The sequence below is a fragment of the Dermatophagoides pteronyssinus genome, unplaced genomic scaffold (genome assembly GCF_027571235.1).
Source record: "Dermatophagoides pteronyssinus isolate colony J.1.1.1.1 unplaced genomic scaffold, Derpt_VIB-CSIC_2022.12 sq0006, whole genome shotgun sequence".
Classification (NCBI taxonomy): Eukaryota; Metazoa; Arthropoda; class Arachnida; order Sarcoptiformes; family Pyroglyphidae; genus Dermatophagoides; species Dermatophagoides pteronyssinus.
Genome location: NW_027461530.1, coordinates 1,407,532 through 1,434,446, shown reverse-complemented (window position 1 = coordinate 1,434,446; position 26,915 = coordinate 1,407,532). Strand labels below are relative to the sequence as shown.

The window sequence follows — 26,915 nt, the reverse complement described above, 5'->3', positions numbered from 1 at the left end:
TCTCTATTTATAAGTTATGGACGGAGAAAAAAAACCTAGACAAAGAAAAAAATGTATTTTTTTGTTCTTTGATAAACGCCCAGATGATCCATCATTTTATCCCATTGCTTGCTTAGTTGTATAGTTAGTATTAAACATAGAAATTATCTTTAACACCAGCAAATAACAATGAAACAAAAATTGAACAAAAATGATAATGATAATTTAGCTTTCTTTTTGGTGAAATAAATAACATAGAATCGTGAAATTCAAAAAAAAAAAAAAGAAATGAATTTGTATGGCTATCGTTGTAGCGTTATTCCATAATTTAATATTGAAAAAAAATTTTCTTAATTTTCTAAAATTCATCCATGATGGATCCATGATTATATGAATTGTTGAATGAATTAAATATGACATGTGGCCATTCTTTTTTCGGTTTTTCCTTGTTCGTTTGGACATCAAGCACACACACACACACATAATCATTCTTCATGCAATATGATGATTAATTACAAAAAAAAAGGAATCAAGAAGAGAAGAGAAGAAAAAAATTAGTTTTCGATCATCGACATTAGATTTTGTCGTGTGTTTGTGTGTGGTTGGCTGGTCACTTTTTATTCTTGAGTTCAATCAGCTGCTATTTAGTTATTCGACAAACTACTAAATTTAGTCTATTTTTTCAACCCCCCCCCCACCACCATCAACTAAAACAAACCTGATCTATTTCGCATTCACTTTGTCTGAATTTTATGATTTCCATCATCATCATCATCATTATTGGAAAAACAAATGACCCCATAGCTTTCCCATTCTCTCTCTCTCTCTCTCTCTCTCTCTCTCTCTCTTTGGCTAATGGTCAGTTCAAATAACAATAACTATTTTCCAAAAATAACAGTGATTTTCTCGTCATTCGTTATTTTCTTTTTTCCTATGAACATTATTATGTAATTATTGTCCACAACAACAACCACCACCACGACCAATGTCCAAATAAATTCTACATATTGTATGAATTGAATGAATGAACATTTGCTCGAATACATCAAAAAATAAAAATGTGAAATGATGAAATGAATAAATGAATTTGAACAGAATCAAAAAACAGAAAAAACCACACTGCTGCTAATGTAATGAATTACGACGACGATAACAACTTTTCTTTTTTGTTCTTATCTGTCTATCACAATGTTGTACCAGGAACACAAAACAGAATAAAATGACCCTTCACCCCCTTCACCAAAAATGGAAAAACAAAAATGAAAATGTTGATTAGTTATCCATTAGTGGAGAAAAAAAAGTAGCTTGCGTGTTTTCGAGAGAGAAAAAAAGCCAAAAAGCATGTGTTGTGTATGTTTGTTTGTTCTTGATCCTTGCATTATTTCTAGATTTTTCTGTTTTGTTTTTCATCCATCCATCCATTCAATCATGTCATTTGAATCGATCTATCGATCGATTGTTTGCTTCAAATAGAAAAAATGAATGAATGAAAAAACAAAAAAATTTTGAAATAAAAAGAAATCATACACCTTTGATGATGGTCACTTTATCATCATCATCATCATTACATAATGACTACTTTTGATGATCAGATTCGATCACAGTTTTTTCACATGAATATACAGTATTTTGGCTATTACAAATTTCAAATAAGATCCATCCATATATTTTGGATCGATTTATATTGGACGATTGAATGAAAATGAAATAAAATAAATGACCATTCATAGTCAGTGGAAGTAGTGGTTTTCTGTAGTTGGTAGAGTGGTCCATCATCATCATTATCATTTATCTAATTTTAGATTAGCATCCCCATTCATTCATTCATTCATTGTCGGTGCAATACACTTTTTCTAATAACAAACTCACGCACATTTTTTCAAACAAAATGTTCATAAATATCACATTGAAATGAATTACACCCACTTAAATCATTCAATATATTCTGTCCTATCCGGTTTTCAAATGATAAGATAACAGGAATTTTTTTCCTTCCCTTTTCACTTCCATCGATAATAATAATAATCAAAAATATTGACGGTTATTCATATATAACGTATATAATGGATGTATGCGGTTCTTTGTTTTTTGTTTTTCTGGAAAATCAGCATCCTTGATTATTTTTTTTTTTTACATAATACATTAAATTTCAATCAAAAAAAAAAAGCAAAAAAAACATCAGAAACAGAATTATATTTCCATTTTTTTTGTTTTTTTGGATTAAATATAGTTAAGCAACTTTCAACTTTGTTTGTGTGCATTTCAAATTGGTTTTTTTTATTCTGTTATTTGTTTGTTTGTTTGTTTGTTTGTTGATGAGAATCACATGGGAAAGAAGAAAATGGTTATTGTAATAATAACGAATAATAATAATAATGATGATGGAATGAGAGAGAGAGAGAGAAAGATTCATTTAGATTTTTATTTCTGCCTCCTTTCTATTCTGAATGATTTTTGTTTGTTTGTTTGTTCGGGTTGTTGTTGTTGTTTTTTTTCTATTTCCATTTTCGTTGTTATTTTACTGCCCTATGTTATTTTTTTTCTTTCTTTCTTTCTTTCGATTTAATAATGGTCAGTATATTGAATGAATGAAAGAATGAATGAAAGTTGTTCTGGTTTTGGGTTTTTTTTTTTGTTTGGCGTTGCATTTTTGTTTCGCTCATCATAATATCACTAATGGTTTTATTATGGAATTCATCATCATCATCATCATTGTAACTCAGGAACCAAAACATAAAGTAATGCTTTGTGCATATATTTTGTTTTCTCTTCTATTGTAATGAATTGAATTGAAATGTTCCTCTTGTTCTTGGTTTCAACCAAAAATGCATTTCATTATCGTTTTGCTTTTTTCGAAAGAATTCCCTTTCGAAGAATAATTTCCAGAAGAAGATTTCCACCCACCCACACACACACACACTACCCATGATGATGATAAAGATTTTCATATTCAATTCATAATGTTGTTTTTTTCCATCCCACCAAAAATTTCGAAAGAAACTAACAACAACCAAAATTCCAAAATGGTGCCCAAGTTTTTTTTCATGCCCAATATGATGATGATGATGTGATTCTGTGATTACTTGAATATCTTGAATACTGCATATATACAAAATAAAAAAAACAGAAAAAATACCATGTCTTTTGGGACCAAAAAAGAAAATGATGGCCAAACCAAATACCAGGGCCAGTAGGCAAAAGAAGAAGAAGAAAAACGATGACCAAAAAAAAACTCATTTGTCTTGATTATAATAACCAAAAGCAAAAGTTATATATACAAAATGATATTCAAGCTTTAGTATTATATCTCATTATTATTATGAAGATGGTGGCCAAGATTCAAGGCTCCCCGACAAACCAAACCAAACCAAACCAAACAAACAAACAAAAATGTAAATGTAAATGGCTGTAGAACACTTATCATTAATAGTGAAATGGATCGATGTTTTTTTTTGGTATGAATTTTCTCCATTTTATTCTTCTCTATACTTTTCTTCATTGTCACTTTATATCAAATATGATCTATATTTATCTCATAATGTTTGTATGTGTATAGAAACATTGAATATAATTGTCTTTAAACATTCATTTGTTGTCTATACATTTGATTCATTGAAAATAATGACAATGGTTACGGATGTGTTATGCATTCATTCATTCATTCAACAAAAAAAAAACATATAATAAGCATCTTATATCTATGCATTTGCCCAATATGACAGCCAACAACAATTCTGAAAATCGAAAGATAGAAAGAACCACCACCACCACTTATATAACACCATTATCATTGACATCATTGACAAGAATATAAGAAAAATTTCTCATGACTATGCAAACCAATAATAATGATAATGGAAATGGGGAGAGAGAAAGAAAAAAATTCTTGCCATTTATGCGCGATTGTCAATTTTCGGAATAATTTTCTGTTGCTTGTGTGTGTGTGTGTGTGGGTGGATAGTTTTATCGTCATAGCGACCATGGCATCATTATTTGAATTATCCAGAAAAAAAGAAAGAAAGAATCAACTAATTCTTGGTTGTTCTAATTTTTTTTCTGTTTTTTTTTAACATAACTTACTTGAAACATGTATGCATTTTTTTTACAAGTCAAACATTGAAAAGCATTGAATAAAGATCCAAAGAATAAAAAACATCTATGGAAACCAAAGAAGAAGAAAAAAAATGCCAATGCAAGCAAATGAAAAGAATTATGAAATCATTTTGCTTACTTACAATCATCGGACATCCATATATGCATGACAGTTTTTTTGTTTTTTGTTTAAAGCATTTTTTTTCTATCATTCTTGATTCTTGATTTGGATTGTCATTATTGGTTATTGGGTTTGTTTGATTATTTTACAATTTTTATCGATGAATTCTTATTATGTTTTTTTTTTCTGTCATGTTAGTTGTTATTTGCGATTGAGAATAAAACCTTATATTCATCATCATCATCATCATCTGCAATAGAATTCATGAATCATCAAAGATTTCTGGCTAGATAAGCTCCGCCTAGACTTATGATGATGATGATGTTTCTCACTTATGATCATCATTATCATTGGGCGTCCATATTCATCAACCAAGGCAAAAAAAAAAATTCAATGTTTTTTTATTTAAAATTTCCACGGGGCGTATACATTTGTATATGATTTGCATAAGATCATTATACATTTTCTAATTCAAAAAAACCAATGATTTCGGGTTGCAGCCTTATAAACCATTTTAAAAAATAAAATGTAAAAGTGAATCCAGAGTAATGATGGAAAAAAAGAGGAATTTTTTATTATAATGAGTTTCTCTCTTCATTCATTCATTCATTTCCATTTTACTTTTTTTGTTTTCTCCTCTGGTTTTGGTATTTTTGGTATTTTAATATATTGGGATCGTCGTTGTCGTCGTTGTCGTTACCAGTCACACACACATACCATACCATACATTCATTATCCATTTTTGGATCTAACAACAACAACAACAACAACGCACACAGCAGTAACAACAACAACAACAACAATCCCCAATTGGTCCATTCATATTATAAATATATACAGCCAGCTGCTTTGAATATATACACAAACATCACATCACATCATTACACATTACATATACGATGCGCATATATAATCGTTCCAACAACAAGAAGAAAAAAACGCAAACATTCGCTTTCCATAGTGAAAGAAAGAGAAAATTCGTATTCACAAACACATCATCAATTCAAATAAAATAAAAGGCAAGGCAATCAAACTTTTGGACCAAAGAAAAAAAGCTATATAATTTTTTTATTTTTATCAAACCAAAAATATATATTATAATGACTGATTTGACTATTTTGACTATATAGTTTGACCAAAATGATTGTGATCAAGTAGGAAAAAAAAAGAGTCAAAATACGTGGTATATGTTTATTCAGAGGTTTTTTTTTTTTTTTGGTTATAAAACCACCACTTCCACCAATATATCACAAGGCAGCCATTTCATGCATACATAATGGCAAAAATATTTTCGCTGGCGCATATTCCTTGGAGAGAGAGAGAGAGAGAGAGAGAGAGAGAGAGAGAGAGAGAATCTGAATTTTTACATCTCTTGAAAAGATAATTTTTCTTTCGTTTGAATCATACACACACGCATGCTATATGTTTTTGGATCGGGTTTTTGGTCAATGATGGTGGTGGGTCAACATTTTGGAACAACAATTACCACTACTACTACTGTTATTCATAAAAATAGTTTCCGTTTTGGCCAATTTTCATCATCATCATCATCATAATCATTATTATTATGTTGATAATCAACATCAATCTATGATTCATACTACTTCCTTTTTTTGAACTAAATTTGACTACTACTACTACTACTACTAACAACATCCTACATTGTAAATTATTATTATTCTTTGAATTTTTTTTTGAATTTTTTCTGTTTTGAACTGAAATTTCACTACTGCTGTTACGTTTTGGTGAGGGGGGACAAGAATGAAGGGAAAAGAAATGATTATTTATGATTATTTTCTGAAAATTAAATGAAAGCAAACTCGCTGCTCCCCCTCTTCGGTACATTTTTAGGCGGCGGTCCCACTTGTATAAACTAAAAAAACTAGTTTGCCGGATCATGCTTGCTTGATATGTTAAACTCGAAAGTTTGTCAAATCGCAAACTTTTCCCGTTTTCTACTTCCACAGTGCATTTTTCGGTTTAGTCTGTTTGTTAGTTTTTACAAGTGGGACCACGGCCTTAGTGGAAATTATTATTATTATTATTAATGTTGGTTGGGTTTACAACGGGGAGGGGGATGAAAAAAAAAGTTGGAATTATAAAGTTTGGAAAACTTTACTTTGTACATGCATAGTATAATTTTTTTTTTCGTTGAGGGAGAGAGGAGGTTTGGGAAATGAATTTCATTTTCATCACCATTTTTACACAGCATCATAATCTATGTTTGATTTTTTTTCGTTTTTCATTTGGAACAGTCCATGAAACATCACCGTTAGATCAACATTAATATATGAAAATTCTGCAAATTGCAAAGTATGGAACGATTTTTTTTCATTCACTCAGTAAACCTATGAAGAAAAAAAATTGTAATAATAATAATGATGATTGGCCATTGACCATTTTTTGTTTCCCTGATGGTTAGTTGGTTGGTTGGTTGGGGTAGAAATAGTGGACAAGGGGAAATAATAAAGGGGAAAAGGAAAGTATAAAAATTATACATGTAAAAGTAGCAAATGAAAAATAAAATAACGTTTTTTTTTTTGTTGAAAATGAACGTTTTCTGTGTGTATTTGGTGGACATGAATTGAAAAAATAAACGACGGATGTATTTCTCTCTCTCTCTCTCTCTCTCTCTCTCTCTGTCTGTCTGTTTGTTCGGGTGCGTATGTAGAAATAGAAAATTGATGAAGAAATTTCCTCTTTTTTTGTTGTTGTTGTTGTACTTGCAAATGACGCCCAGGGAACAGGAATAATAAAGAAAAAAAAACCTAAATTCGAAATGTATGTAGAAAATCATTATGAATCAAGATTGAATTGTAAAGTAGTTTGGCTACTTTTTGTTTTCGTCGGTAGTCATCGTTTTGTGGCTGCTGCTTTATGTATGCCTAACCAAATTCAAATGTTTGAATTCTAATCAATTAGATTGCCAACCCAAAGTATTTTTTCTTTCTTTCTAGTTTTCCTTCTAGTTTTTCTTCGTTTGGCAATTCTCAATGAAAATGTTTTTTTTTCGGTGAATGTTGCCGAAATAAAATGAACGAAGAATTTAACGAATCGTGAATGTGAAATGATCGTAGTCGATGACGACGACGACATTAATTGATTTAGACATTATATAAATAAAAATGGCGAGAAAAATCAATGATGATGATGGCAATCGACAATTGTCAATGTCGATTAAAAGTTTTTTGCTAGTTTCTGCTGTCAATTTTCATTGGGTGATGATTTGAAAATTTTAATTTAAAATTTTTTTGGAAAACAAATTTGATTTTTTTTTTGGATTGAAAATTTTTAATTAATTTGTTTCGTTTCGCTTCGTTTTTCTTTCAATGAAAATCAACAAATAAATATTTGACTAATTGAATTTCAAGAATGTTTGTTTGTTTGCTTTTACCTACGCCAAGTTTTCTTTTCTTTTGGTTATTAATACACACGTTCGAAATGGATTATGGACTTCTTTTTTTTTCGTTTGGTTTGTTGACAAAACCTGGTTTTGTTTAGTTACTTTTTGGGTTTTAAAAAGAGATTTTTTTTCCAATCTTTATTTTTTCAATTAAATTTAATTAGTTTCTAGTTTCTGATTTGTTTTGTTTTGTCTTAATCAAGGATCACTGATGATGTTGGCTTATCATTTTCATTTTTCATCTCCATTCCTCTGGATTCTTTTTTGATGATTGAAATCTTTCTTTTCAAAATCATCATCATTTCTTTCTTTTTCTGGTTTTATTTTCTCTTTTAATGAAATTATTATTTTTTAAAAAGAATTCTTTCTTTTATCATCATTTCATTAAAGATTTCATTAGGATCGGAAAACCCATTATTAAACTTTTCTTTTCCTTTCTTCGTTTATTAGTGAACACGAATGATTAATTAATTTTCTTATTTTCGAAAATGAAATTACATTACCCGATTTTTTTTTGGAACCTTAATCGAGAAAACAACCAGAACAACAACAAAATCATTAAATGATTTGTGTTTTTTAAATTTAAATTCATAACTATGGATCCAAATTTATGGATCTTCATTCGCGATTGCTTTCATTCAAAAAAATTTGTCTAATTTTGAATGAATGAATCCAAAATCGATCTGGTAACCATGGTTATCATCACCCCAAAATAACTATATATTATTATGGTTGTTGACGGAAGAAACATGAAGAGAGAGAGAGAGAGAGAGAGAGAGAGAGAGAGAGAGAAAAAATGCTGCACATAAATCCTGATTATAATGATGATGATGTTTTTTTCCCGTTCATCGTTATTATTAACATTATAATCAGAAATTCAATGAAATCTGAATATTCTGGAGACAAACATACACAAACAAACACATTAATGTATTGATCTGTTATAAATAATCATTAGTGTGTTTTGGCGCCTAGAAACCATAGGCTTAAATGAATGAATGAATAGAATGTATTATTAATTGGCCACTAAACAACAACCATGAACGACGACAACATGAATTTCTTTCTTTTCTTTTGTTGTATTATCGATTTTTTTTGCTTCAAAATGTATGTATAATGGATCATGTTGTTGTTGTTGGTCATCATCATCATAATATACATGATTTTTTTTCTGGTTTGTTTGTTTGTTTGACACTGAAGAAAGAGAAAACGAAAAGATGATGTTTAGAATATATATTTGGATTTAGTATATGTATTGTTAATTGTTAATAGCTAAATATTAACCAATGGATAATGATATTTACCAGATTTTTGATGGGTTATTTTTGATGATGGGGGGAAAAGATGGGGTGGAAATAGTTGCAATATTAGTCATTATTATTATTATTATATTAAATATGACAATATAATAACCATACTGGCTATTTATCGAATCTATTTTTTTTCTGTTTGTTAGTGGGAGAGAGAGGGGTAAACGAGGGGGTGTTGGTTGGTTGGTTGGTTGAATGACCATAATACACGCGTTTGATTATTCCATTTTGTTGTCGGTTATTCTTCGGACTATTTTTCCAAAAAAAAACAGAATAGATTCAAGAATTCATTATTATTCTATCTATGTGATTGTTTTCATTCATTCAGATTCATTTACAACATTAAATCCTAAAGAAAAGTAGAAAAGAATTTCCAGAATAATTCCATGAACACAGGAAAACAGTAAAATTATCATTATGTCCAAAAAGAAGAAAAATACTGCTACCGATTTGATTTTGTTTTTGGATTATTCCAGGCAATCTACGGAAAGAAAAACAACAACGACAACGACAACGACGACGACAAATATTCATTTATTATAATGAATATATTATGGAAACATTCAGGCTATTTGTTTGGCTGGCTAACTTATTACTTACTTGCTGATGCTTTCTTTCTTTTCTGCTTTGCTAATATCTTATTGGCTCTTAATGGCATTATATATTGAATGAATGAATGAATGAATGAAACGAATAACTATGACCATAGAATGAACGAGAATAAATAAATGAATGAACCCTAAATGTCGAGAGAGAGAGAGAAAAGAAGAAAAAAATAAACAAAATTTATGACCAAATTAATCAAAGCTTAATCGTATAGTGTATGTATGTAAGTAAAAGAGAGTTAGAGTAAAAATGTCCCAATGTAGAAAAAAAAATATATAACATTTTGGCTAATAATAATAAATAGAAGAATTAGGCAATGTTGTTGTTGTTGTTGTTAATATGGACCATTGGATTTTTTTCAAATTCATTTCAAATTTTGTTTTTTTTGGTCACCGTTTTTCCTTTTTCAACAAATTCTGAAATATTTCGTTTTTTTTCACTGTTTTCCATTCATTCATGTAACATTTTGAAAAATCATTTCATTTCTACCTTCATTATGCATAGATTTTATGATTTGTTTGTTTTGGGATGTTTTTCATACAAAATTCATACTAAATGAATCTGGTCTAATTCACCAAACAACCATACAAGTGTCAAGTTTTTCTGTTTATAGTCAAACAGACATACATACAAAAATACATTCACAGTTCATTCAATCTAGTTTTATATTTCGGATGTTTTTGTGGTTTTAGGTTTCATAGGATTCTTTATGGTTGGTTATTTTATTATTGGTTTTCTCACTCACTCTTTCACTTATTTTGATCTATTTGATGATCTATCTGTAGATGTGTTTCTGGTTATGGTTTCTTGTACATTCAATGTGAAAATTGGAACACAAAAAAAACAAAAACAAAAAACTAGTGACTAGGTCAATCGCCCTTTCCTTTTCTTTCTTTTTCAATTTTCTGTTTTCTTCATTTTCACAACCATTTAGACCAATTAATGCTAAGTGCCTCTCTTGTTGTTTTGGTTTGGTTTTGTTGTTTTGGTTTGGTTTTGTTTTATAACTATGATGCTCTGGCTTTCAACAAAGTGTTCATTCATTCATTCATCCATCGAGATTCTCTTCATTCGGGGATATTTTTATTATTATTATTATTATTTTCATTGGCCGGAATTTTGGATTCTCACTGTCTCTGTCTCTGTGTCTTGTCTGTGTTTTAGTTTGTTGTTGTTATTATTATCATTAGCTTCATTGGAAATGATAGCGATAAGCAAAACAAAACAACAAAAAAACCACAATGAAATGAATTCTCGTTGGTTTAACCACAATGATGATGATGTTTTTTTTTCTGAAAGCGATTAGTCATTTGCTTTTTCTGAATATTCATCTCGATGATTTGCATAATTTTCTTTCAATTTCGAAAATTTCGAGCGAAAAAAAACAAAACAAATTCACTGAAAAAAATACTTAATTTGAAGGAAAACTTGAATGAAAGAAAAAAATTCAAACTGTAAAAAAAACCTAGAAATTTTCGAGTCTAAATTCAAAATTAGATGCTGCTGACCAGTGTATGTATGTAATTCCTATGAGAATGGAAATTATCTGCTACGGTTTTTCTGCAGCAGCAGTAGTAGTTTGTGTTTTTTTGCTTTGTTGTGAATGTTTCAATCGATTCAATGAATTAAACGAACATCCCCATACTTTTTTTTTGGTTGGGTGAAAAAAATCGCATTAAATTCAAGCAAAACCAAGAAAGAAAAGATAGATTTTGAAGAGGGGGGCAAAACAAAAAGTACAGAATTTGTTTTTTATTCTGCTGCTGTTTTCTTTTTTTTTGAGAAATTTAATTCTCTATCCCTTCCCCCTCTCGCAAGCTACATTGAAGAATTTGAAATAAATAAAGAATTTCTTTCTTTGGCCAGCAAACGAAACGAAAGAATTATATTATCAATTCCATTTGCGTGTGTATGTTGTGTGTGTTCCAACAACCAAAACGGAACATTAAACGAAATTTTCTCCTTCCAGTTTGCTTTCTTGTTGTTTTTTCATTTTTCGTCAAGTTGTTCCAAAAAATCTTTATGTTTTGAAATTCATTTTTTTTCATTCTGGGCCGTATTCTGATGGGGAATCACCATCACCATCATCATGCATCCAAGTGTGCAACGACAACTAACCAAACGAACGAAACCAGAAATGAAATTTTTTTCCTTTTTTTCAGAAAATTGAAATAATGAATCAAACGAAGCATTTCAAAAAAGATTTTTTCTTTTTGCTGACCATTCGCTGGTAAGCTGCTGCTGTTGCTTTCAATTCCAAATTTATTTTTCAAAAAAGAAGAAAAATTCAGTTCATTTCATTTCATTTTCTTCATTGGATTTTCTTTATTCTCCCATCTCATCTCATCTCTTTCATAGGCCCATTATTTTATTTTTCAAAAAAAATTGAAAAGAAAACTTGCTCAAGCCTGTTTTATTCCCGTTTGTTTCGTTTGGATGCAAACACACACCCAAAATGACAAGTGAAATGCGCATAGGCAAAATGAATTGCCAGAGAGAGAGAGAACATCATCATAGATGCATCATGCGTCGTTTTTTCGATTTTAAATTTTTTTTATTTAAAAAACCAAACTGATGCTAATATCGCCCATAATAATGATGAAATAAATAGAGCAACCAGATTTTTCAAAAGTCTCCGCCTTAAAATTATTGAAAATGTTAACTGAAATCAATGTAAAAAAAGGAGGAGACAAAATTCGTTTTTTTTTGTTTATTTGTTATGGATGTTGATGCTTTGTGATAAAAAAATTGAAGCAAAGTTTGGTTGGTTGGTTGCTTTCGAATAACGAAAACTTATATCATATATGAATGCGCTTGTCAAAATGTAATATTTTAAATTTTTCTGTTTTTGCTGCCTGCCTGCCTGTCACAGATGCTAATGTAATTTTTAAAATTTTTGTTTTTGTTGTTGGATTTTCCATTTTTTTCGACAAGCTTAAGCTCGAAACAAAAAACAAAAAACAAGAGAATGAAAAAATCCCCAAGAAAAATGTCTATGAAAGAATATTGAATTCTTTTTTTTTCTTGATAAAAATTTCAAATTTTTTGTTTTGTTTTGTTCTGTTTTTGAAGAAAAATAAATAAGTTAACTAAATCTCTTTGCTTTTTTTACACAATCGATGATTATCAATGTTTTCTTCTTTTTTTTTGTCATTTGATTTTGGATCCAAAATCATTTTTCATAAAGATCTTCTGATCTGACCAAGGCAAAAAACATTAGTTTCTGACAGTATTTTCCATTTCCAAAAAAAAACAAGTCAATTTCGTTTGTCCTTGTTTGAAAACTACTGCTGATTTTTTTTGTTGAATCAAATATTCGGTTGAATTCGGTTTTTCAAGTCTAATTTGCCTATTTAAAATGAAAAAAAATGTAGATCAAACACGAAACAACAACAAAATATATCACACAAAATGACCTTTATTTTCATCATGTTCACTGTTTTTGGTCCGTTTTAATTTGGTTTTAAAATTTTTTCAGTTTTTTTGGTTTGTTTTCTGTTGTGAAAATGTCCCGGATATTTATTACAGAAATAAATAAAAAAAAGGTCAACTTTCGTTTTCGATAAACATTTTCAAAAACAAAATTTGCATTGTCACAAATCCAAAAAAAAACGTTTGTTGGCAGCTGCATATATCCTAAATATTAACACAGCCTGACCTAGACCTAGACCTTGTCCGATGATGATGATGATGATGATGATGATGATTATGAACAACCGAAACACAAACAATCGTAATGGCTATTTTTCATACAATTCATATGATCCAATTTATATGTGTATTTACACGTGCTACCTGAAACCTTATTATTTTTCATTTTAAATAAAAAATTGTGAAATTCAAAAATGTTGTTTTTAATGCATTGCATAAAATTGAAAGTGAGCAGCAGCAGCAGCAATAAATCTTGATCAGCTAAGCTGTTTCCTTTATTATTATTATCATTTCAATAACCGAATAAACCACCCTAGTTTTTCGTTTTTCGTTGTTGTTAGTTTTAGTTTTTGACCGACCAAATTTGAATGAAAAAAAAATTTTCATTTCGAAAATAAAAATTAGACGCGTGGCAATCATTTTCAGTTGGCGGGATACATTCTGATTGTTAATGATGATGATGGCCATCCAGTGTTAGTGAATGAATGAATGAGTACATAATGTTAGTTTCAATGCAGGACATCCTAGATAATCTTATGTCCACACACACACACACAAAGAGAGAGAGAGAAAATTTCGGTATCCGATAAGGACCCGATTTATGTATGTATGTGTGTGTTTCGGGTCAAGGTCTGAATGGTCGATCGGTCGGTCGGTCGATGTGTGTTTGTACTATTTTTAGGTCCTGAAAATCACACTTGAACATTGTAAAAACTTGTAAATGAATTGAATTTCTGAAAGCTCTTTGAAAACATAATACAGATTTTTCAAAATTATAATTTTTATTTTTGCGTTTAAAAAATTCAACTGATTTTTTTAAAATTTCAAAAAAAAATTTCAAATACCGAATCTGGTACAAGATGTCGTTGGTGAGCTGATTTTTCGATCCAGAATACAGTGAAATTTTTTTTTCAAAATTTCAAAAAACAAAATAATATCCCGATTTCAGAATATAGAATCTATGGTGGTTTATTGTTTACTGCTGCCACCACCACCACCACCGCTGCTACGAATTTTTTTCAAAATTCAAAAATTTCAACAAAAATTGAATTTCTCGGACACAATCAGATGATGCTAGCAGCAGCTGTGTCTTTTCAAATTCAGAAAACACTGAGAAAAAAGTCCATTTTGGATGCCGTAATAACGCCAACATTGAGGTATGCACGCCATCAAAAAAAGCATGTAAATGTGTTAGCGATTGGCGTGCAAACCTCAAAAATTGGCGTGTGCAAACCACACTTTTCTCTCATAGGGGTTTCACACTAGCAGCAATGTGAATGAAATATTTCAAATGCAATATTTCACTACATTTCAGCCTTATGGACTGAAATATTGCATTTGAAATATTTCATTCACATTGCTGCTAGTGTGAAACCCCTATCAGTGAAATTACGCATTTTTGTTTCGCCAGTTCCGATACATTTTGTCCAAATCTCTAATGATGCGCAAGTTTTACAAGTTTTTCTTTTTTCTTGCTTCTGGAAAATCTAGAAAGCGTGAAAAAAAACTAATTAGCCTTTGAAGAAATCATCTGATGATGATTGACATGAAATGACAAAAAAAAAAAGAATTTCATCGATTCCATTATCGATACGGATGATCGAATCCTATTGATATTTTTTTTTCTTCACATTCTCAGGTCTTTTCAGTTTGGTCGCGTGTTGACGTCACCTTTTCTGTTGTTGTTGTTGTTGTTGTCGTTGATCTTTCAATCGATTTAGCCATCATTCACATTCACATTATTATAAATCATATTATTTATCATTTTAATGATGATGATAATGATATACTGAAGTGTTAAAAACTTTACCAAAAGCAACAACAACAACAAAAAAGTCAATTACCTTGGTATATATCTCATCTCTATTTCAATCCTGTGTGTAAATTAAGTTTGTTTAATTGTGAGTGCAAATTGAATTTGAAATTTTTTTGCTTTTGCTTTAAAATTTCAATCTAATTGCAGTTTTTTTTCAATCAATTTTTTTTTCTTTTGATGAATGAATGATTTATAGATAAGTTTTTTCGAGGTAAAATGAATGAATTTTCAATTCATCATCATCATCATTCATTCGATTCGTTTGATGATGTTGATGGTAAATTTAAAATTTAAAATTTTTAAATTTATCGTCGTTATTTTGACATGTTGTACAGAATAAACTTTCTTCCCCCCAGAAAAAATGGAATGTTATTTTTTGTCACAATTCAAACAAATGTTAATTTCAGTTTGAATTCGTGAATAATTCTCTCTGACGCTCTTTCGATTCCTTTTGAATTGAATTCAATGACGATGATGATACCTATAGGGCTCGTTTATTTTTTGTTTTTTATCATATTTGATCAAATGTGATTCACAATGAGGTAAAAACAACAAGAAGAATTTGAAGAAAAATATTTTTTTTCTTTTCTTATTTGTATCTCAATTGACATTTGCAAATTGCCATATTTTGTTTTGTTTTTCAACAAATTTGGTTTGTTTTTCTTCTTTCTTCTTATTCTGGATTCTGTTTTGTTTTTTTCAGGCTCCTGATTGGGCAACACACGGGAATTCTTTTTTTTCTTTTACATCTTTTTGTTGTTGTTGTTGCCTGATTGTAGAGAACAAATATATTCGATGAATATCTACGATTCGATGATGATGATGATGATGATTTGTTTTGTCATCTATTCTGTTCAAATTTTCATTTCTAATCAACTATCATTGGTCCAATGTTCAACATGGATAACTAAACTAAAATGGAGAATTGGGTAAATAAATAGAAAAACATTCAGGAATATTTGATAAGTAAAACTTGAACATTATTAATGTGTGACAATACACACACACTACACAACACACTTACATAATATCATACAGAAACAGGCAGAAGAAGAAAAAGAGAAAAAAAAATCTGAATAAATAAATATTTTTTCTGGCTCTTCATTTGTTTAGCCTTTAGGCATCAACATATTTCGTTTGTTTTGTTTTTTTTTGTTTCTGTTTTTTGTTTCATCAATATATTCTGTTTCTTTCTCTCTGTCATCATCATCATTTGTAAATATAGTTTTTGATTATTATGATGATCACCAATACTTCTTCCTATTGATTTTGGTCGCTTTTTTTTGGAGTATTCTAAAAATAAGAATATTCTACCTGATTTTTCTCTGTCTCTCTTTTTGTCTACAATTATCGAATATATATGACCAAAGCCAATTCATTATTATTATTATTTGCGTGTTATAATTTACTGATTAGGAAATCGGTCAATTTTTAGCAAGTAAGCAACAATAACAACAACAATAACAACAATAACGGAAAACAAAAAAAATGAACCAAAAATAAAACACTGGACATTGGTCAAATGATACATACATACATACATACATACATATAATGATCTTTTATCTAGTTTTTTTTTGTTTTCTCTTTTTAATCAGAATAATGAATTGTAATCATTATCGTCATTTATTATTACTATTATTATTGAGCAGGTGATGATTATTATGATTATTGTTTGTTTGTTTGTTTGTTTGTTAATAACAATACGTAAGTTATATATTAATGCACGCAACTTTTGTTGTGCATAATGAAAGGAACCTTTTTTTCCATAGAACAACAACAACAACAACAACAACAACAATATATGTTTCCGGTCAAAATTTAATGTTAATTACACATTATTATTATATCAAAAAACAACAACAACAAAAAACCTTTCCGACATTAATGTGTGTGTGTTTGTGTATCGCTTGTGTCCATCAGTTTGAATAAACTGATGGAAGGGGAGAGAAAATGATAAATGATTATGATGATGATGATCATCATCATCATGGGAAACTCCTTTAAAATCAATAATAAAACCAAACTGAACTGAAATTTAAAAAAAACGATCAGTAGATATTTGATTATCATCACTTTTTTTTCATAATGATCATTAGAACTGGACATTGTCCAGTTGTTCGTTATTTTTTTTTGCATAATGTTTCTTTTGATATTAGATAATTGTATTTTTTTTTTTTGTTTTGTTTTGCAAATATAAATTCTTCATTCATTAGTAGGTAAAAAGAACCAGTCAAACATGCAATCATTTTTCCATTTGGTTCTTTTATTTACACACTATATATACAGCCAAAAAAACTAATGTTTCATCAATGAATATCACGAAGAAAAAAAAAATTTCAAGTTGATGTTTGATCAATATCGATATCAATGTTTTCTCTTTCTCTCTCTCTCTCTCTCTCAATATGATTACTATTCTCAATTTTATTTTACGAAACAAAACAAAACTAACTAACTAAATAATAGTTAGATTACCTAATGCATAGTCACGATATAAGCTAATTAGCAAGTTAGAATTATGTTTGGTTTTCAATTTCTTTTCTTTCATCCTTTTTGTTTTTTTTTGTCATTTCATTTTCAATTCATTTTGACGTCATCATAGAATATATCGAATGAATATTCTCTGAACGAATAATCATATACGACGTATATCCCTCAAGGCATTATTCTTAAAACATCACTAATCCAAGTTGGTTAACAATTTTTTGTTGTTGTTGTTGTCTACTTTTTTGGTCAGCTTATGAATTTCAAATTTTTCAAATTTTTTTTTTTCGCTTAGCTGAATATATCAAAGTTTGTCAACATCATGGGATAAAAGTTTTTTGCATTCCAATTTTGAATTTTTTTTTGTTTGTTTCCTCTACTGCATCATGCATACATCCAATTTCCATTTTTTGTTGTTGTCGTTGTTGATGGACAATTTGTTGTTCAAGAAAAAAGAAAAAAAGAGAAAAATTGCTGATCAAATGATACACTATGTCTATACTCTTTAATGATATAGCTTTCTCCGATATGCAGAATTATTATTATTAGTTTTTTTTGGGGTCTGCTTTTTATATTTACAATTCAAATATGCAAAATATATGTCCATCATCATCATTGTCGTCGTTTGTCATTGAAAATTATTACATAGCCAAAAAAAATCACATAGCCACAAATTGAATAAAATTTTTGATTCAATTGTCAATCGATTTTTATTCATTCATTCGTTGTTGTCGTCATGATGACCAACGTTCTGTGTACGTGTTTGCATCTTTTTTTTCTCTCTCTCTTGAATCGTTCAACAGAACCAAGAAAAAAAAATTAATAATACCATTGCGTTTAATGATACAAAGGGAAAAAAAGAAAGAAAGAGATTTGTCAAAGTTTACTACCCATTCAATACAAATGATGATGATTATTATTATATTCACAATATTCATTCAAACAAATTTACACACACTTTGTTTGTAAGTGTGAATGATCATTACCATATAATATTCACCACACACACAAAAATTCATAGTGTAAAATAAGTAAGTGATTGAATGATGCATATAAGTAGGGTGAAAAATTCTTGAATCCTACACACACACACACACACATATGCATACTGCTGCATAATCATTATTTTAAATTATTTTTGCTATCCGAAGAATATTCTCTCGTTTTTGCATTTGCACTTGCACTTGCAATTTGCACAATTTCGAAATAGAAAAATAGCAGAAAGCGAAAAGCGAAAGTGAATTACATATCATTATTTGTTTTCCGGTCAATTTTCGACTTCAATTTTTTTTTGTTATTATTTGTCACCATCATCATCATCATAAGCAATATAAATCAATTTGATTTTTGTTTCGTTTTTGGTAAAGCAACGAATCGATATTCAAATAGCTTTACCCGCGTTTATATTTGTGATTGTCGTTCCCGACCAAACAAAAAATAAAATAAGTAAGTATTTACCGGCATCCGAACATTTATTATTATTACTGCTACTGCTGTTTGGATACAGTGACTTATCGGTTTTGATCATAATTTCAAAACAAATGAATTCAATATTATCCGGTATTTTGATGGTCAACATGGACAAAACATCAAAAAATTGTATTCAAAATGAACTTGATCTAAATATGAAAATGATTTTCGAAAAAGAATAAGAAATAACACTGAATTCTCCTTTTTTTTCTTTTGGCAATTCAAGAAAAAATGTAAAAACAAATTACTGTTGACAAGTTTGTTGACTATTTTTGAGAATAAGTTATAAAATGAACCAAAAAAGAAGAAAATCTCCACTTGATGTCAAAAGATGCCAATTATTATCTTGTTTTATATGAAGATGAATTGTGTTCATACACACACAAACACTTATGGACACCAGAACAAACAAAATGAATTTTTTCTTCCATTTTTCTATATTTGCCTAAACGATTTAACCAAAAAAAAAAATAAAAAAAAAAAAATAAAGTTTGACAATCAATTTAGCAACCATAATAATAATAGTAATGGGTCTTAACACGTATTTTTCTCTTCAAAAGCAAAAATATTCAAGAAAAAAACTGATCAAGTCAGCAAATCCATTGTTATTGTTGTTGTTTATTACAGAATTTTTTTCCATTCTTTTAACCCCCTCGACCAACACACACACACATACATCAAAACATCTAGGGTCATTTTCATATATATAAAATACATTCATTCTACAATAACGATTTGTGATGATGATGATGATGACTGCATTATTCAAATTGTGGTGGTAGCTGCTGCTGGACTAACTTTAGACAAAAATAAATCCCAAACAAAAAAAGAAAAGAATTGTCCATTTTTTTCCAACAAAATTTTACATAAACATAGTGGATTTAGAGTGTTTGTGTGTGTGTGTGTTTGGGGAGAACAAAATGTTGAATTTTGCCACATAGAAACTAACGATGACGACGACAACGAATACAATAATCATGATGATGATGATGACGAAATCGGAATGTTTTTTTTTCATCTTTTTCTTCTTCACTGATAAAATGAAGGGGGATAGAATTAAAGAGACTTGTTTTTTTTCCTGACTGGAAGAGGGAGAGAGAGAAGAAGAGAATATTCTGTTCATTTGAAATTCTAAATGTATTTAATAATATTTGGTGGTGGTGGTGGGGATGGTGGACAATCCACCAACAGAAAAAAAAACATCAATATGATTATTGCTTTTCGATCTTTTTTTTTTTTGCATTTTTTTCCCCTCCACATTTATATGTAGTGATGGTGGATGGATGATGTTTTTCATTTTATTTTTCCATATTCGATTTTTTTTTGCATTGCTTTCCCCTGTCTTTCTCTCTCTCTCTCTCTCGCCCAATGCCCATAAGCCATTCAAATTGGACCATACGGACATTTGAATTTTTTTTTCTTTTTTGAACGGCTGGAGAAAGAGAGAGAGAGAGAGAGAGAGAGAGAGAGAGAGAAAAACGAATAAAGAATTTCTTGGATGAAGCAAAAAAAAATAATAATAATAATTCTATACTAGAAAAAAAATGTAAAAAAGGCCAGAAGAATAAATATTCCATTTTTTTCTTTTGCTGGCCATCCATATAATAATAATAATGAAAAAATATTTAAATTATTGGCTGCTGATGGTTTCAGGATGGTTGGTTGTCGTTTGTTCGTTGTTGTTGGTTGTTATGGCCATTTCACAAATATTTCTCTCTCTCTTGCTACTGAATATTCGTGAATGTAATATTTCGTTTTTTTTGGAGGGAAGGGGAAAGGGGGAGAAACTTAGAGAAAATGATTTAAAATATCCATTTAAATAAAAACCAAACCAAAAATAGTGATACAATAATAATAATAACCACGAAAATAGCCAAAAAATTTCACTAATATTTCATGATGGCAGTCAAATTATTGAATTTAAATCATTCAATTTTCTTTACACGAGCATTTAGTCTTTGAATTTTAAATTTTTTTATTTTTGCAAGTTTTCTTCTCATAGTTCCTGTTCAGTTCATCAACATCTTTTTCTTGTTGATTTTTTTCAAACAAAAAAAAAAGTTTCCTCTAATAACACACACACATCTCTGGTGAATTCTCATTGGTGCCCAGGAAAGAAAAAAAAATCGAATTGTAAATTGAATGATTTCTGTTTTTTTTCAATATTTCTGTTTTTCTCAGAATATTCTCGAGTTTGGCGTGAATATAAATTCTGTGAATATTATTATTGGGAATATGAACGCAGAGAGAAAAAGAAAAATGAAATTTGCGATTTTCACATTCCAGAATTGATGAAATTCTAGTATAAAAAAAATATATTCCAATTCCATTCTTCAACAACCAAAAAAATCCGATGATGTTTGATATTTCTCTCTCAATTATTATTATTATTATTATTTTCATTTTTTTTTTGTTCGCAAAAGTGATAATGATGTGTTTTGATGTGTTGTTATGGATGATGAGGGGAATCAAATAAAACGAGAATAAGTCGACAAGCGAAAAAAGCAATTTGAATAAATTTGAATATGGACTATTTTTTCGGGGGGGGGGATTTTTTGTTCGTTTTTCCATATGATGATGATGATTATTATGATTATCATTCGTCTAACGTTCGTAAATTCTTTTTTTGTCGAATTCAATAACAACAACAACAACAAATTCTTTCAATTTCAATTGATGTGTGTGTGTGTGTGTGTGTGATGTGATCCATAGAGACTCATTTTTTCTTCTTTTTTCTTTCTTTTTTTTGAATATAGTTTTGTTGTTGTTTGTTGGATTATTTTCAGTTATAACTGAATGTGAATTACATTGCATTCATTCACAGTCACAGTTTTCTTCATATTATTGAATGAATGAATGAAACTAGAATGTTTTATCATCATCATCATCATCGGTTCATCATCATCATCATCCATAGACGCTGATGATGATGATGATGATCGTTTATTTTATTCACAGAATATTTCATGGAATATTTTTGAGCAATTCAAAAATTCTCTCTCTTTCTCTCTCGCATTCACTTACTGATTGACACGAGTTTATTCTTTCTTCTTTTTTTTATGATAATACGAGATATTCAATGTTTTGTATTGGCCTTTGATCTTGTTTTTTTCTATGGATTCTGGTTTGTTGTTATTATTGTTTTTTATTGTTTATGATGATCATCATCATCAATAATAACGAATCTTTTTTGAACGGAAATTATTATTTTTTTGGTTCTCGTTATCATTGCATTGTGGATGATCATTCTTTCCCTCTCAGCCACCTCTCACCCATCATTACATTTTTATGAATATTCCAAATTCATCATCATCGTTTGATCACGAACTAAATTTTCAAATTTTTGTTATTGTTTGCTACTGTTATTTAAAACTATAGTTGATTTTCTTGGAACTTCTATAAAACATTTTGAACAAGCAAACCAAATAATAATAACCATAATCATAATTAAATTATGTTTACATAACTATCACTATCAGTCTAGTTGTGGTTTCTTTTCTTTTCTTTGTTGTTTTCTATGGAAATTGAAAACGAATCACGTAATTTTGAAAATAAGAACAAAAAAAAACATTGATTCATTTAATTCATTTTTTAATAATGTTGTTTAAGAAATGAACAACAACAACAACAACAAAAATTTGATAAATTTAATTAAATTTTCTTTTTTAATTGAAGAGAAATGCATTTTTTCCCGTCTGACCAAAAGCAACAACTTTGATTTTTGACATGTTTAATATCCGCAATATCTATGGTTATGATAATCATTATCATTGCATAACACTAAGGAAGAGAGAGAGAAAGAAAGAATAAAAGTTAGAGTTTTTTGGCTCCCACCTTAACACATTGTTATCATCATTATTGTCAACCCTATGCATTCTATTCGCATATTGAAATGGGAAGGGATATATTTTTCATAATAATAAAATATAAATGAAAAAAAAACTACGGAGGATGTATATTTGAATAGATCATCATCCTCATGTAATGTATTCAATGTGTTATGGTTGAGCGAGAGAAAGAGAAAACTAAGCAGTAAAAAAAAAAAGATTGAATGGGTTGTACTCTTTCATTCATTTATTCATTGCTGATGTTGAGCTTGCTGAATAACCAGAAAAAATCAATTCTCACAAATTTTGAATTGATTTTTCGTATGCAAACATTACCAACTTTGAATTGAAAAGAAAATGATTTGAAATTCAAATCTGAATGTATCGTGCTGCTGCTGCTCGTATCTTTTTTTGGTGAATACATTGAACATCTCTTTTTTTTATCAAATATTCAAATCATAGAACATCCCCAATGTCGAATCTGATGCATAATAAGGGTTGAAACGTAAACAGCAACAACAACAAAAACTGAATGAGGAGGAGAATAAAACATATATAAATTTAGTGATTTGATTCACGCCTTTGAACATTTATTTAGTTTTGGATGATTTTTTTTTGCAAAATGCGAATTGACAATTGACAATCAACAATCGACATTGATCAAACGATATGCTCTGATTATATTTCATTTTGATTATAATTAAGTCTTTTTCGTTTACAATTTTGCAAACCTGAATTGTAATAAATTTATTAAAAAAATGATCATATTTTTTTTGGAAGGGGGGATTCACTTAATTCAATTCAGATAATGATGATATCTATAATTTTTTTTTGATAATTTGAAAATTTCAATTATTGAAAATTTAATTATAAAAAGAAATGAAAATAACATGGTTGATTTGTTGATTTGACTTTTTTTTTTAAAAAAGTCAAATTAAAAATAAAATGTAATCATTTTGTGTGTGTGTGAATGGAAACATGTTCAGTGAGTTCTTCATTATTATTTGGTGGACAAAGTTCTTTTAATCAATCAAAATCTCTTTTCTTTTCTTTTATTTTGTTGGTGAAGATTTCTCTCTATGAAATCAACACCAGCAGGTAACAAACAACAAACAATGATAAACGCCTACGTACCATATTATCACATTCTAATTTACAGCAACATCAGCAGCTTTTTCATCTTCGGATCAGATATTTTTCAAAAAAAATATGACTGATAACGAATAACCGAACAAAAAAAAATATGAAAAAGTTGTCATCACCATTACTTGTCATAAATGTTTTTTTCATGTTACAAATGATGACAAATTTTTTTTTCGGGTAAATTTCTTTTACGGGTTCGGTTATCGTTTTTTTCTTTTATTTTTTCACCTAATCGATCATTCATTGTCAACTTTGACTTTTTTTATTTTATTTCCATCATATAGGCTTTTAGTTTATTTCCATTTTCAATATCATCATCATCATGATGATGCAAACTTTAATGATCCGTTACCAAATGATTTTCCATCATTATTATCATTTAAGATTGAGAAAAATTTCATTTTTTTCATTTCAATTTCATTCATTTTTACGCATAGATCCTTGATTGAACGAATGGAAAAAAAAGCAAACAAAAAAATCTACCTCAAAATTGATTCAAACTTAAACCAACGAAAAACATAAACATAAGCAGTTAAATTTTTTCCACTATATATTCTATATGATCAATTATGATGATGATGATGATGAATATGATTATGGATGGTCAACAGCATCATCATCATCATCAATCAACTAATGTTGCTACAGTTTCGGCTACTCCAATTACAACAACAACAACAACAACTACTAATACTACTGCTGCTGCTACTAATACATTGGTTGAAACAAATCAAACTAAATCAATTGATAATGGTGATGATGATCAAATGATAAACCATGATGATAATATGAATGATGTAAATGGTATTAATGTAAATACTTGTTATGATAAATCTGAAGATGATGATGGTCAAGAAATCAATGACAATGATAATGATGATGATCATCAAAATGAAAAGAATAATCGAAAATCCCGATCACCGGATTCAAATCATTCCAATAATAATGATGATGATGATGATGGTGATGGTGATCATAAACCTACAATGTTCTCAATGAAAAATCGTTTACATCATTCCAATACGAATCGTCGACAATCATCATCAACATCATCATCACCGGAACTTAATAAAGATTCTGAACAACGTTCAAGTCCAGATATGATTGATAATTATAAACGTTCATTATTATCATCATCATCATCAACATTTGATCTACAACAACAACAGCAACAATTACAATTATTACATTCATTATCAAAATCTCAATCAATATCGGGTGGTTTAACAGCCCAAGATCTATTGAATCTGGTCACAAGTTCATCATTTACTTCATCACCATCAACAAATACATCATCAACCACAACAACAACGGCGATATCGAATAACAATGTTTCCGGTAATCATATCAGTAATAATGAAAATAATAACAATAATGGAAATAATTCAGGAACAACAGTAGCAGCTGCGGCTGCTGCTGCTGCACAAGCTGCTGCGCAAGCATTTGCCCAGGTTCTTGTTTCAAATTCATCGCAATTAGTAGCGGTCAATAATCTGCCAGCAATACAGTCATTATTAGCTAATCAAGCATTTCAAGCAGCTGCTGCGGCTGCTGCTGCTGCTACTGCTACATCCGGTTCTCAACAACAACAACAACAACAGCAAAAATCGATTCAACATCGTGAACAACAACAGCTATCCGATCAATTATTGTCACAATTGATGATGAATGTTTATCCACATTCACAGCCAACAACAACAACAACGAATCATCAACTGAATCAATTGAATCAAGCATCATCATTTTTTCTTCCACAAAACGTGAGTGAAATTGATTGATTTGAATATAATAATGATGATTATCGTTTTGTTTGAAATGTTTTCTTTTTCGCATTACTATTTGGGGTTGTGTGGAAATAGATTCCTAATCTGGCACATTCATTATCATTGTTTAATCAGAAAAATGACCATGAAACGTCAACGCAAGCAGCCGCTGCAGCATTCCTAAGTCCTTTACTTCCTCTATTAAGCGGTGGTGGTGGTAATGTATCTACTTCTGGATCACAATCCAATCTACAACAACAACTACAATCACAACTTTTACTTAGTAATCCGGTAAGTAATTTTTTGAACTTATAAAAAAAAGAGTTACAAGGATAAATAAAATATAATAACCCTAATTTTATAATTTTTTTGTTTTGTTTACAAAGAATTTCTTTCAACAAAGTTTAATCGGATTACAAAATCTAGCTAATAATGCTGGTAGTGGTAGTAACAACAACATAACCGGTAATCATCTATTTCCGACAAATTCTTTATCATCAAATACCGGTAATCAATCAATTACTGGTAGTAGTAATAGTAATCTATTAGTCAATAATAATCGATCATCACCATCATTGAATAATAATAATAAAAATGATCAATCAAGATCATCATTATCACCGAAAATAAATAATAATCAAAAATATTATCATCATGGATTTACATCGATTGATCAACAGCAACAACAACAACAAAATCGACAACAACTAAGGTTAGCAAAAGAACATCAAAAACGTTTAATAAATCTATATCATCAACAACAACAACAACAAGAATCAAATCTAATGAATTTAAATAATAAACGTTTATTATATGATGATTTGAATATGATCGGTTCGGAATCATCATCAACATCGACATTAATCAACGATCATAATCATCAACATCATCATAATAATGGTTTACAAAATCAAAATGTTAATCATAATCATCATTATCAAAATAATAATAAACGTACATGTCGTGAAACATTGGCAATGATGATTAAAGAACAACAACAGCAATTAAATCAAAATCAACAACAGCAAAATGATAAACAAAGTGGATATAGTGGTAATAATAACGATGATAATGATGGTGATGATAATGATGATCGAGAATTATCACCATCATCATCATATTTAAAATTGAATAATTCACCGATTAACGGTAAAATCAATTCGTCAACAACAACAACAACAATCTCTTGGTTCATCATCATCATCTGGATCATTTAATGTTCATAGTAAATATAATCATCATCATCATTC

General features: G+C 29.3%; 1 protein-coding gene across 2 annotated transcripts in view; it reads left to right on the top strand.

Moving 5' to 3' along the window:
- LOC142645049 (uncharacterized) overlaps positions 1 to 26,882 on the top strand; it is a 49,598-nt gene extending 22,716 nt beyond the window's left edge. The window contains exons 3-6 of one of the 2 annotated variants that reach the window (XM_075820195.1): positions 24,340 to 25,240; positions 25,292 to 25,662; positions 25,762 to 25,956; positions 26,052 to 26,882. In XM_075820195.1, coding sequence (XP_075676310.1) covers positions 24,472 to 25,240; positions 25,292 to 25,662; positions 25,762 to 25,956; positions 26,052 to 26,882 — 2,166 coding nt within the window. In that variant the 5' untranslated portion in view covers positions 24,340 to 24,471. Of the gene's footprint in view, positions 1 to 24,339; positions 25,663 to 25,761; positions 25,957 to 26,051 lie in introns of both variants that reach the window. The other variant, XM_075820194.1, reaches the window with a different exon arrangement.
- The last annotated feature ends 33 nt before the right edge of the window (positions 26,883 to 26,915 follow it).